Source organism: Pseudorca crassidens, chromosome 8, assembly GCF_039906515.1.
Source record: "Pseudorca crassidens isolate mPseCra1 chromosome 8, mPseCra1.hap1, whole genome shotgun sequence".
NCBI lineage: Eukaryota > Metazoa > Chordata > Mammalia > Artiodactyla > Delphinidae > Pseudorca > Pseudorca crassidens.
Window position 1 is genome coordinate 65,106,099 of NC_090303.1, and position 12,917 is coordinate 65,119,015.

The 12,917-nt window shown below is 34.0% G+C and overlaps 1 protein-coding gene across 1 annotated transcript in view; it reads right to left on the reverse strand.

The window, feature by feature from the left end:
• DPY19L2 (dpy-19 like 2) overlaps window positions 1-12,917 on the reverse strand; it is an 89,571-nt gene that overhangs the window by 40,968 nt on the left and 35,686 nt on the right. The window contains exons 10-12 of the mRNA XM_067746700.1: window positions 5,501-5,578; window positions 4,564-4,650; window positions 314-373 (exon numbers count right to left, since the gene is read on the reverse strand). Coding sequence (XP_067602801.1) covers window positions 314-373; window positions 4,564-4,650; window positions 5,501-5,578 — 225 coding nt within the window. The remainder of the gene's footprint in view (window positions 1-313; window positions 374-4,563; window positions 4,651-5,500; window positions 5,579-12,917) is intronic.

Here is a 12,917-nt window from a genome sequence, read left to right on the forward strand (position 1 = left end):
TTTGAAGAGAAGGTTAGTAAATGTAAAGAAAGAAACTCAAAGCAAATAGAAAAAAAAATTAAAAGCAAGGTAGTAGGGTATATCAGAAGGAAAAGTAAAGAAGAAAGGCCTGAGGGTAGTGCTGAAATAAATGAACTAACTTCTTGAAAATGACTTGTAGGTATTGCTAAGGAGGGTTTCCCACCTTATGTAAGTAGCTATTTATAACATTTACTAACTATAAATCATTCATTTTTAAAGCATATTATCTGTATTCAGTTTATAGAAATAAAAAAGGATTTGAAGAAATTGTGTTAAAAATGTTGACCCTTACCCAAAAGTGGAGTTCAGATGCATCCAATCTTTGAATTTTATTTCTCCTTAGAATTATCACCTAAAATGCATATGACATAAAATGACACAATCAAATTAAATTAACTTTTTAAAAATTACATTTCAAAAGTTACACAGCCACCCCCTTCCATCTTGGCTATCACCAGACATTTTCCTTCTTAATTGTTGATTTTTCTGAATTTGGACATGGAAAATTTCCTTGGGGTGAAAGCCAAATGCTTTGTGTACCAGAAAGTTGACCCTAGAATCAAGTTAATTCCTTACTGAGTTACTTGGGATGTTTTATGCAGGGCAGTTCCTCCGAGGAGATAGATGGTGTGTGAAAGGTATGTCCATGCAAGCATACATGTAAGTTATCCAGAAAAATTAGTGGTCTAAATTAACATGAAAATCCTTCCTCTCCAAACCCACAAATATTTTAAAATGTTTAAAAATATATATATATCTAACTGAATTTATAAGAAAGAAAAGGAACTTTCCAGGTGCCAGAGAAAAGAAGGTGATTTTTAAAAAGCAAAACATTAGTTAGGAGAGTTTTTAAGGAGTTGGCAGTTTTTAAGGAGGTCTGTAGAACAAGGTTACAACTATGGGCTTGTATTAAAAGGGAGGGCAGCAGAAGACTTGGGACTATGAAAGGTAAGAAACTGGAATTAAGACTCATGCATACAGCTGGGGTCCTCAAAAACTATACCCTTGGTGCTATCAACTGAATGTTTACGTCCCTCCACCGATCCTGTGTTGAAACCCTAAGCTCCAATGTGACACATTTAGAGGTGGAACCCTTTGTGAGGTAATTAGATCATGAGGGTGGGAACCTCATAAATGGGATTAGTGCCTTTCTAAGGACAGACATGAGAGAGATGATCGCTCTCTCCATCATGGGAGGATACAATGAAGATATCTGTCTGCAAATCAAGAAGAAAGCCCTCATCAAGAACTAAATCAGCTGACACCTTGATCTCGGGCTTTCCAGCATCTAGAACTGTTAAGAAATAGATTTCCATGTAAGCCACCCATTCTGGTATTTTTGTTATAGCAGCTTGAACTGACAAAGACATGCAGGAACTAGGAATACTCCTCCTACTATCTCTACAAGTTGGTAAGGTATTCGTTTATTCCCAAGTTTGTGTTGGAAAAACAAAAAGCTCCAATGAGAAACAAATCTTAGGCCTGTGTATTACTAAGATTTGGAGAATTTTGCATCATCTAATTGGCCCAAGATGAGCCAGGATTCCTGAAGTTCCAACAATAGGAAAATATAAATGTACCAGATTACACAATGCACAATTGTTTGTAAATGCAAAATACAAGAAATAAACAAAATGCCCAGACTTAGGAGAATGGTTGAATTATCTACGGAATATGCAGAAGGGAATACTTACTATGAAATTACAAGAAAGAATGAAGATCTCCGTGAACTGATATGGAGTGATATCTATGAAAGGTTGCTAAGTGATACCCAGAATAGGTTGATAAATCAAAATGCAAAAGACTATAGTATGCTACCTTTCATGTAAGTAGGAGGGGGTATAATAAAATATACATGTAATATTTATTAGTGCAAAAAAGAAAACAACTAAATGGGTAAACCAGAAAAATTGAGGAGGAAAATGTAAAATTATCTCTGTTCACAGATGGCATGATCTTATATGTAGAAAACATTAAAGATTCTACATACACCCACACACATAAACTGTTAGAATAAACAAGTTCTGCAAAGTAGCAGGATACAAACTCAACAAAGAAACTATGTTGCATTTCTATACACTAACAATGAACTATCTAAAAAGGAAATTAAGAAAACAATCCCACTTACAATAGTCTCAAAAAGAAAATATTAAGAATAAACATAACCAAAGAGGTGAAAGACCTACACACTGAATACATTGCTGAAAGAAGTTAAAGAAGACACAAATGAAAAGATAGTATTTGTCTTTCTCTGACTTATGTCACATAATTATGCCCTCAAGGTCTATCCATTCTGTCACAGATGGTAGGAAAACCTTTAGCTACCATTTCCAGGGCTCTTCATTTGTGTGAGCCAGACTGACATCTAATATTATATTCCTTTCATCTGAAAGACCTCCTTTAACATAAAGGTCATAAAGTCTTTATTTTGCCTGCATTTTTGAAAGACATGTTTGCTGGATATAGAATCATAGATAGTATTTTTAAATATTTTAAAGATGCTTCTTGACTGTTTTGTTGCTTGCACTTTTTTCTTATGAAAAATCTGCTGACATCCTTACTCTTTGTTCTTCTGTATTTAACATGTCTTAATTCTATTGCTACTCCGAAGATTTTCTCTTTATTGCTGATCTTAAACAATTTGATAATATGCTTACTCTAGCTCTATGTTTTTTGTATTTGAGATTTACTGTTATTCTTCATCTCTGAGACTATAATTTTCATCAAATTTGGAAAATTTTTGGTCATTATTTCTTCAAATATTTTTCTACTTCCTCCCAACTCCCCCCATTTAGAAATGTACTTTACTTTTCCTATATGAAATGTGAACTGTAAAGGAGGGATTGGAATATCATCATTTTGCAATCCCTACTGAATTAATGGTTCTGGTACCAAATGCTGATCATAAAAAGAGAGGCACCAGATAAATATGTGACTCCTGACTGAAGAACAATACTATATACTTGCCAAAGGAATTAAATCTGAACACGTCCAGGTTTTAGACCCAAGTATTAATATAAATACAGAAGACAAAAGAAGATGTAAAGCGGCACCATGAGGACTCAGGAGCAAAATCTAGACCACAGAACCCTTCACATGTTCAGTGACCCAGATAAAAAAAAATATCCCGGGGAATAAAACAGGGAGACATATTGGAAACCTATAGATAATAATAGAAACTTAAGTGATAAAACTATAAAGAAAAGCCTGGAGTGATCACCATAGTCAAGATAGTCACTACTGTTTTAGAGCAGCTCAAGGGAGTTATGATTGAGGCAGCTTACATGGAAGGCTTCTAGAATGGTTAGAAAAGTTCTAGTTTTGACTTGACGGTAGTTTAAGGATGTTTGACAAGTAACAGTCCATTAATCAGTACTTATCAGTACTAGTCAGAACTAAGTACATAAAACATTGGTTTTATGAGGTTTTCTACATCTGTGCTATATTTTAGAATAAAAAATGTTTTCATAGAAAGATGTTGATGAACACACTATTACAAGTCATCTACTTTGTAATACTGAAAAAGTGTGACAAAATGTTGAAAAGAAAGGGCCTATGCCTTTTGGAAGAGATAAAGAGAAGAAATTACTTACTGGGAGGCAAAAAAAAAAAAAAAAGGTATGGGGAGAAAAAATGTTAAAAACCTAAATCTCAAAAGATTCAGTCAATGCACCACACATGGAAAAGTGCTATATTTTGGTATTTTTGTAGTAAGTTATCATTTCTGGTCATTGTGGAAAGAGAATATTCTAGGAACATTCCAGTGGAGAACATTCCAGGTTCTGGCTTATGAATATCGAAAGTGTGACTATAAGGTAATAAAACTGATTTACTGAACCACCATTCCAAATACAACTCTAAATGAGTGTTATTCCATGAAAGTAAGTCACATGAAGAAACTACACCCTTATTATAATTATGTTGCCACTGCTCAAAACAGTTTGGAACTCCTCTTTATAAACTATCTTTAGAGATTATTTCCTTATGCGTGCAAGAAAATAGGTCTTATTACTTTGTTGTCACACTATATTTTGATCAAGATCTGTATTACCCAGCCCAATCACCCACCTTATTCACAAGACTTTGGTCATTTCCAAAAATCAAATCCACCCTTAAAAGACAAAGATTTGCCACCACTGAGGACATTCAAAAGAATGTGCCAGAGTCTGTGAAGGCAATTCAGAGGAGTTCCAAAAACGTTTTGGGCAATGGCAGTGTCACTGCAGTAAGTATTTAGCCTACTGAAGTGACTTAGAAGGAAATAACTAATTTTTGTCATAAATTATGGCATATTTTAAAAAGTAAGTCTTATTACCTTATTATTTTAAAAAAATTTTACTTGGGCATTGCCTTAAAAAGGTAAACTTTGCTTATATTATTTTGCAAGGATTAGATAGACAAAAAGCATTATCTGGGAAAAATTTTTCATGTGGGCAGTAATCCAGAAAGGGCCTTATTTATTCTCTTTAACCTATATTAAATGGGTAAACTTGCTATTTGACAGGTTAAAAAAAAATCTTCACAAGCTTAACAAACACTTACCAATGTCATCAATAGAGACGAAGAATAATAAGAAGATAAATACATTGGATTTCCAAACATCAATACAAAACAAAGGAGAACCGAAACCTGAAAATTGCAGAAAATAAATACATTTTATAGTTATTAGATAGATAGCATAATGCATACTTTGTCTACAGGGATATACTCATTTCCAATACAAACTTTATTTGCATAAAAAGATTAATAAATAGATCCTGACCAAGTGATAACAGAATTTCAACACACTGATAGGTTCTAATTATTTTCAACACCATAAATACTATATAGCAGAATTTAATTTTTTTCCCCTATTTTTAACTTGGTACAAAGAAAACAGGAAAAATCTTATTGTTTCTATTAACTCAATAATGGAGGAATATAATAAGAAAGACTTACTTATAACTATTAGTTTTCTAATCTGATTTTTGTTGAACTACTTGAGGATTTTCCTCACTAAGGAAGCTTTATTTTATGTTCTTACCTAAAAGATTTTTATTTTCTTAAGGGATATGTGTTTGGAAACTAATATAAAAAAACAATAATGCAAAAACATAAATTTCACAGAGTGTCAAATTCATGCAAAGTGTTAAAAATCTCAGGTCTCAGGGAGAAAAGGCAGTTACAAAAGTAGTGACAATAGTAATTAAAAAAAAATTTTTTTAAAGTTTCAGAGAATACAAAATGTCTATAGTCTAGTTGAAAGTATAGTTGCTATAATATGGCATTCAGTTATCCTTCTAAATATTAGCAACATCATATGTATTAAATACTACTTGAGAGGAGGTATATAAAACAGTCAGTTCTATTTTATAAACCCTGAGATCTTATTTTAATATATGACTTATAAATATTAAAAATGTTACCAGGTGTACAGCAGAAACTAATAAAAAATTGTAAAGCAATTATACTCCAATAAAGATATTCAAAAAACTGTCACCATGTTCATATAGATGATCTTCCGAAATTTTTTTGGCTCAATGTACCCCACAACATACATGGGAAATAATGAGGCTATCTGAAATAAAAATATAAAAAAAGCAGAAGTGAAAAAATGTAGAAAAGCATTTCACTATTCATAAGCAAAGTAAATATAAGAGGAGAGTTATATTTCCAATAATGATTGTCAAAGTAATGTGAACCAACTGAGAACTAGAAGAGCTCTAAAAAATAATAAAAGTACCTGTATGAAAGCCACAGCTTACTAATACAGCAAAAAAAGAATTAGGAAGCTAAGACCAGAGAAAAGGTGGAAATCTACAGAGATGAGCATGACATTTTGGGTCACTTTTCTTCTTCTGCCAATTCTAACAGAAGCAGATGCCTGCTAGCTGAGAGGCAGTTGAGACATTTCCACACACTTAGCTGTCAGGTAACCCCAAGAATGAGATCTCTGCTAAGTCCCCAAGCTTTGGTTTGGGACTTCAAAGGGTTATACTATAAGAGAGAACCAGAAATCAAAGCAGTGCTCCAAAATACTGAAGCCCACTTTTGAATTATCTCATTCTGTGATTGCATGAGGGAGATTAAAGATTGTTAGTCCCTGTGTTTGCCTGCTGGAAACAAATTTAATTTTCTCTGGAAGAACTTAATATCTTAGTCTCAAATTAACTGTACAATTGTTCAGGTACAATGTCTAATACCACATCAAAACTAATCAGATACAGGAGGAGATAAGACATTATCACTAAGACAACAGAAACAGATCTATGAAGAATCTCAATCTAGTTCAGGGGTCAGCAAACTTTTTATGTAAAAAGCCAGATAATAAATATGTTAAGACTTGTAGGCCACGTACAGTCTCAATTGTATACTCTCCTTCTTTTTCTACTATAAAAATGTAAAAACTACTCTTAGCTCACAAACCATGCAAAAACATGTCTGGCATCATCAGACATAGACTTTATGCTTGACATATGCACAGAAATAACAGATAAGATTGAAAATTCCAGGAGGGTATTGAAAGCCATTAAATAAAGAACCGAATTAAAAATATACAACTAAATATTACAATAATCAATAATAAGAAGTCAAAAATGGGTTTAAGCAGGTTGAACACAGCCAAACAAAGAAGTGATAAATTGGAAGATAGGTCAGAAGAAAGTATAAAATGACGAAGGGATGAACAACATATGAAAGAACATAAGAGATGTAGAGCATATAGTATAAAGGTCATACTTTACATCTCAGAAAGGGCTGAGGGAATTAAGTAAAATCTATACTTAAAGACATTATACCTGAGAAGTCCCCAGAATCTATAGAAAAAGAATCAAGCACTGATTCATAAAGTATTAGTAGCCCCCAGCAAGGGATAAATTAAAACAAACAAAACCCAACCATACATAGGCATGTCATAGTAAAAACTGCTTATAACCAAAGGCAAAGAGAAAACTCTTAAAAAGGGTCTGAGACTAACTGACTTTAAGACTTACTACAAAGCTGCAGTAATCAAGACAGCACGGTACTGGAGAAAAAAATAGACAAATTGATCAAAGGGATAAAATAGAGGGTCTAGAAACAGATCCACACAATTATAGGCAACTGAGCTTTGACAACTGCACAAAATGGAGAAATGACAGTCTTTTCAACAAATAGCGCTGGAAGACTTGGACACGCATGCATTAAAAAAAAATAAATCTAGACCTAGATCTTACACCTTTCAAAAAACTGACTCAAGTGTATCTTAGAGCTAAATGTAGAACACAGACTAAAAAACTTCTAAAATATAATATAGGAGAAAATCAAGGTGATCTTATTTGAGGATTAGTTTTTAGCTATGACATCAAAAGCATGATCCATGAAAGAAAAAAACTGATAAACGGAACTTCCTTAAAATTAAAAACCCCAGCTTCACAAAAGACACTATTAAGAAAACTAAAGACAAGCCAGGGACTGTGAGAAAATCTTTGCATAACCCATATCTGATAAAGGTTTGGTAGGTCAAATGTACTAAGAACTCTTAAAACTCAGAAATAAGAAAACAAATAACCCAATTTAAAAATGGTCAGAAAGGGCAACCACTGCGTCAAAAAGGGTGGCGCAGTGGTTGAGAGTCCTCCTGCCGATGCAGGGGACACGGGTTCGTGCTCCGGTCCGGGAGGATCCCACATACCGTGGAGTGGCTGGGCCCGTGAGCCATGGCCCAAGAGCCTATGCGTCCGGAGCCTGTGCTCCGCAACGGGAGAGGCCACAACAGTGAGAGGCCCGCGTACCGCAAAAAAAAAGGTCAAAAGATGTGAACAAATAACCTAACCAAAGAAGATCTACAGAGGGCAAATAAGCACATGTAAAGATGCTAAACCCAATACTACATTAGGAACTGTAAATTAGAACAACGAGATACTGCTACACACTTAATGGAATGGCTGAAATCCAAAAACCTGACAAAATCGGCAATTTCTTACAAAACTAAACATAGTCTTAACATACAATCCAACAATCACACTCCTAGGTATTTACCCAATTGAGCTGAAATCTTATGCCCACTCAAAACCTTCACATGAATGTTTAGGGAATCACCAAAGACTGGAAGCAGCCATGATGTCCTTCAAGAGTTGACTGGATAAACAAACTGTGGTACATCCAGACAATGGAATATTATTCATCAATAAAAAGAAATGAGCTATCAAGTCATGAAAAGACATGGAGGAACCTAAAATACATATGCTTAAGTGAAAGAAGTCAGTCTGAAAATGTGACACAACCTATGATTCTAACTATATGACATTTTATTTTGGTTGTACTTTATTTCATTAAAAATTGTACAGCTCTGCTGTGAATTACAGTATTAACATTTATTTTAGAGGACTGCATTCACAATAATAATTACGACTGGGCCCAGGAATTCTTTTCTTTGGGCCTTTGAAAAGTCTCATGCAATTTAACATTTAGTGGTAACCAGATTATGAATTTGTTGTATAAGTAAAACAACAATGGATAATTCATTCAAGAATTCCAAAGAGATTTTTATTTCAAGAGGTGCCAGTTGAAGATGGTAATACTTTCAAGTAATAACCAATTTACCTGAATATAGTTTCCCAGAACTTTGCTTATAACTTAATTGCTTGGAGCTTAAAGTATAGTGTTCTTAGAAACGATGCTATAAATTCAAAACCATTCAATGGATACTAGAGGGCCAATGCTATCTCCACCCTAAAGAAACTTATTTGCTGGTGGTGTGGAAAAAAAGGCAAGGACACGAATATCTCTGCAAACTTCATTTCAACACATTATCAAGTGCCTCATAAAGTAAGCTCAGGCAAGGTCATAGAATCTCAGAGTCAAAAGAATGCATAAATTGTTATAAGTATATTCTATAGATCAACTACCCAGAATTTGGGAGTTTGGTGCTAATATCTTACTCTCAAACTTCCTGTCATTTTTTCTTCTCCCAGCGTAAATACCTTACTACCTACCTCCTCCCCCAAAATGGATGGGGAAGGCATAAAGTGGTTCCAACTAAAATTCCAGCTAATGGATAATCAGAACTTTACTGGATTTAAGAAATTTGTCCCTTTTATTAAGCTTAGAGTCTCTACCAAGGATCCCTCTGTTATTTTTTTTCAGCTTTATTGAGATATACTTGACTTAAAACATTGTGTAAGTTTAAGGTATACAACCTGTTGATTTGATACACATATATTACAGTATTATTACCACTGCAGTGTTAGCTAACACCTTCATCACGTCACGAAATTCTCATTTCATTTTTGTGGTGAGAACGTTTAAGATCTACTTTCTTACCAATGTTCAAGTATATAAAACAATAACGTTAATTACAATCATTATGCTATGTGATAGATCACCAGAACTTATTCATCTTCTAGTTGCAAGTCTGTACCTTTGTCCAATATCTTCCTACTTCCCACACTCCTCAGGCCCTGGTAGCCACCATTCAACTCTCTGTTTCTATAAGTTTGGTTTTTTTAGATTCCAAACTAAATACTAATACGTGATCCTAATATTATATCCCATGATATAATACAGTATTTGTCTTTCTGTCTGACTTATGTCACTTAGCATAATGCCCTCAAGGTCCATCTATGTCCTATGGCAGGATTTCCTTTTTCTCATGGCTGAGTAATACTCCATTGTGTATATATGTAGCTCATCTTCTTTATCCATTCATCTGTTAACAGACACTTAGGTTATTTCCATACCTTGGCTATTATGAATAATGCTGCAATAAACATAGAAGCACAGATAATCTCTTCAATATTCTGTTTTCATTTCTTTTGGATATATACCCAGAAGTGGGATTACTAGATCACATGGTAGTTCAATTTTAAATTTTTTGAGGAGCCTCCATACTGTTTTCAATAGTGGTTGCACCAATTTCATTCCCACCAACAGTGCACAAGGGTTCCCTTTCCTCCACATCCTCACCAACACTTGTTATCTCTTATTTTGATGATATTAATCTCTTATCAGATATAAGACAAGTGAGATTACATCAAAGTAAAAAGCTTCTGTATAGCAAAGGAAACACCGAAAGGGTAAACAGCAACCTATGGAATGGGAGAAAATACCCCATATATCCGATAAGGGGTTATATCCAAAATATATAATGAACTCATATTACTCTAGCAAAAAACTAATAACAATTAAAAAATGGGCAAAGAATTGAACAGCTATTTATCCTAAGAAGATATACAAATGGCCAACAGATATATGAAAAAACACTCAATATCATTAATCATCAGTGAAATGCAAATCAAAACCATTATGATATATTATCTCACACCTGTTAGGATGGCTATTTTCAAAAAAACAAATGACAAGTATTAGTGAGGATGTGAAAAAAAGGGAATCCTTTTACATTGTTAATGGGAATGCAAAATTATGCAGCTGCTAAAGAGAACAGTATGGAGGTTCCTCAAAAATTAAAAATAGAAATAGCATATGATCCAGCATTTCCACTTCTAAGTATTTATCCAAAGGAATTGAAAACAGGATCTTGAAGAGATATTAGCACTCTCATGTGCACTGCAGCCCTACTGACAATATCCGAGATATGGAAATAGCCTAAATGACAATCAACGGTCGAATGGATTTTAAAATGTGTTGTACACATACAACAGAATAGTATCAGCCTTAAAAGAGAAGGAAATCCTATAACATGCAACAGTATGGATGAGAATATTATGCTGAGTAAATTAAGCCAGTCACAGAAGGACAAATACTGCATGGTTCCATTTATCAGAGGTATTTAGAATAGTCAAACTCACAGAAATAGATAATAGAATAGTGATTGCCAAGGGCTGAGGGGAAGAGGAAATGGGAAGTCGCTAATCAACACACATAAGATTTCAGTTATTCAAGATCAATAACTTCTAGAGATCTATTATACAATATGTGTCTATAGATAACAATACCTATATTGTACACTTAAAAATCTATTAAGAGGGTGTATCTCACGTTCAGTGTTCTTACCACACACATACACACAAATACACTTTAAAAAATTTTAAGGCTCATTACATAAAAATAAAAGGACTATATAACAACTGTGCACATAAAGATGTTGCATCAAAATGCTTAAAGCAAGGGGTTTCCCTCGTGGCGCAGTGGTTGAGAGTCCTCCTGCCGATGCGGGGGACACGGGTTCGTGCCCCAGTCCGGGAAGATCCCACATGCCGCGGAGCGGCTGGGCCCATGAGCCATGGCCGCTGAGCCTGCGCATCCGGAGCCTGTGCTCCGCAACGGGAGAGGCCACAACAGTGAGAGGCCCGCGTATCGCAAAAAAAAAAAAAAAAAAAAAAATGTTTAAAGCAAGAATTTACACAGCTAAAAGTAGATACAGACAAATCAGTTATAATGGAAGACTTTAGCACATTCCTCCTCTAGTAACTGAAAGCAAACAAAAACAGTAGAAATCTAAAAGATTAGAATAACACAATTAACAAGCTTTGCTTAACATACATAGAACCCCATATCTAACAAATATAATCAATCTTTTAAAATGCAACAAAAATAGAAAATACCTGGGAACAAATCTAATGAAAGATCTCTGAAAATCTGTATTAACATTATTTATAGAAATTAAGAACTAAATAAGTAGATATATATCATGTTCTTTGATCAGAAGACACAATATTTTAAAGATCTTAAAAGTTTTTATTTACTGCAATCACACTTATTGTCAAACTGAAAAGGAAAAGAATACAGTATGTATATAAATTTGGGGATGGGGACAAGTCTAAAATATAGGTTTTAAGAGAGACTGTGAGAAAGTGTGTCCAGCTCATTTAATAAAATAACTATAGTTGTTAAAAGTTCATAAATTTACTTTGTGAAGAAAATTAATCTTGACACTAATTATGAAAAATGTATCATACAGATTCTTATATAGAAAAGCAATTAGGTAATACAGTAGACTCAATTAATTATGGTTTTACAAAAGGTATAGAAGTATGCTTTAAATGCATATTTCTTTTATTAATGCTTCATGAAAACTGAAGGTATTTTAGTAAGGAAATAAGACAACACACCCAAGTGTATGGCCTTCAACAGAAAAGAGTTGAAAGACCCTAGAGATGCAGCAAAAATAAATTGGAAAGTGTTGGTGCTCTGAAGTAGGCCGACTTGATTTTAACTTAATCTCTGAGCCTCAGTGTCTTCATCTGTAATCGTAAATTAATAATACCCATGTGCCTGGACTCCTTGAGGATTAAATAAGCTATAATACTGAAGTCTGGTATATGTTAGTCTCTCTTTCCCTCCTCCCATAGACCAATACTATTAGGATATGCAGATCTAGACCCCCCTTCTTAAACATCATATTTACACTTCTGCTAAAAAAAAAACCTTCACAGGAGAAAATTATACTTAATAGCTGGACTGTTGCTATTTGAACTGCTGGTTGAAAAGAAATCCCTCTCACTGAGATACAAGCAGCAGAGCCAACATTCTGTTGTGAAAATGTAGAAAACTGACTTCTATTCTTGCCTCCTTTCATCATACTTCTCAAGATAAGTAGTTCTGAGGATAGGGCAAAATTTGTTTCCATGAAACAATAAAGAGTTTTTAATCTGTTCAAATGCTTGGACCAATTTTGTTCCTGAAATCAGAAATGAGTACAGGCATTTAAAATAAATTTTAAATAAAACTGTGTATAAGGAATGAAACTATAAATCCCTTCTGTAAGCTAATTCTTGATTCCCTGTTAGTTTACACATATAGAATCAACTATATTTTAACCACTGTGGCCACAATAAACATTGTCAAACTAATAGAAAGAAATCAACCTGTAGACTGAGTTTAACAACAAGATGCAAGGTCAGACAAAGCTTTCAGAAAGAGAAGCTGACATTTATAGTAAGAGTAGCTGCTTCTACATCCAGAAGAAGAAACATCAA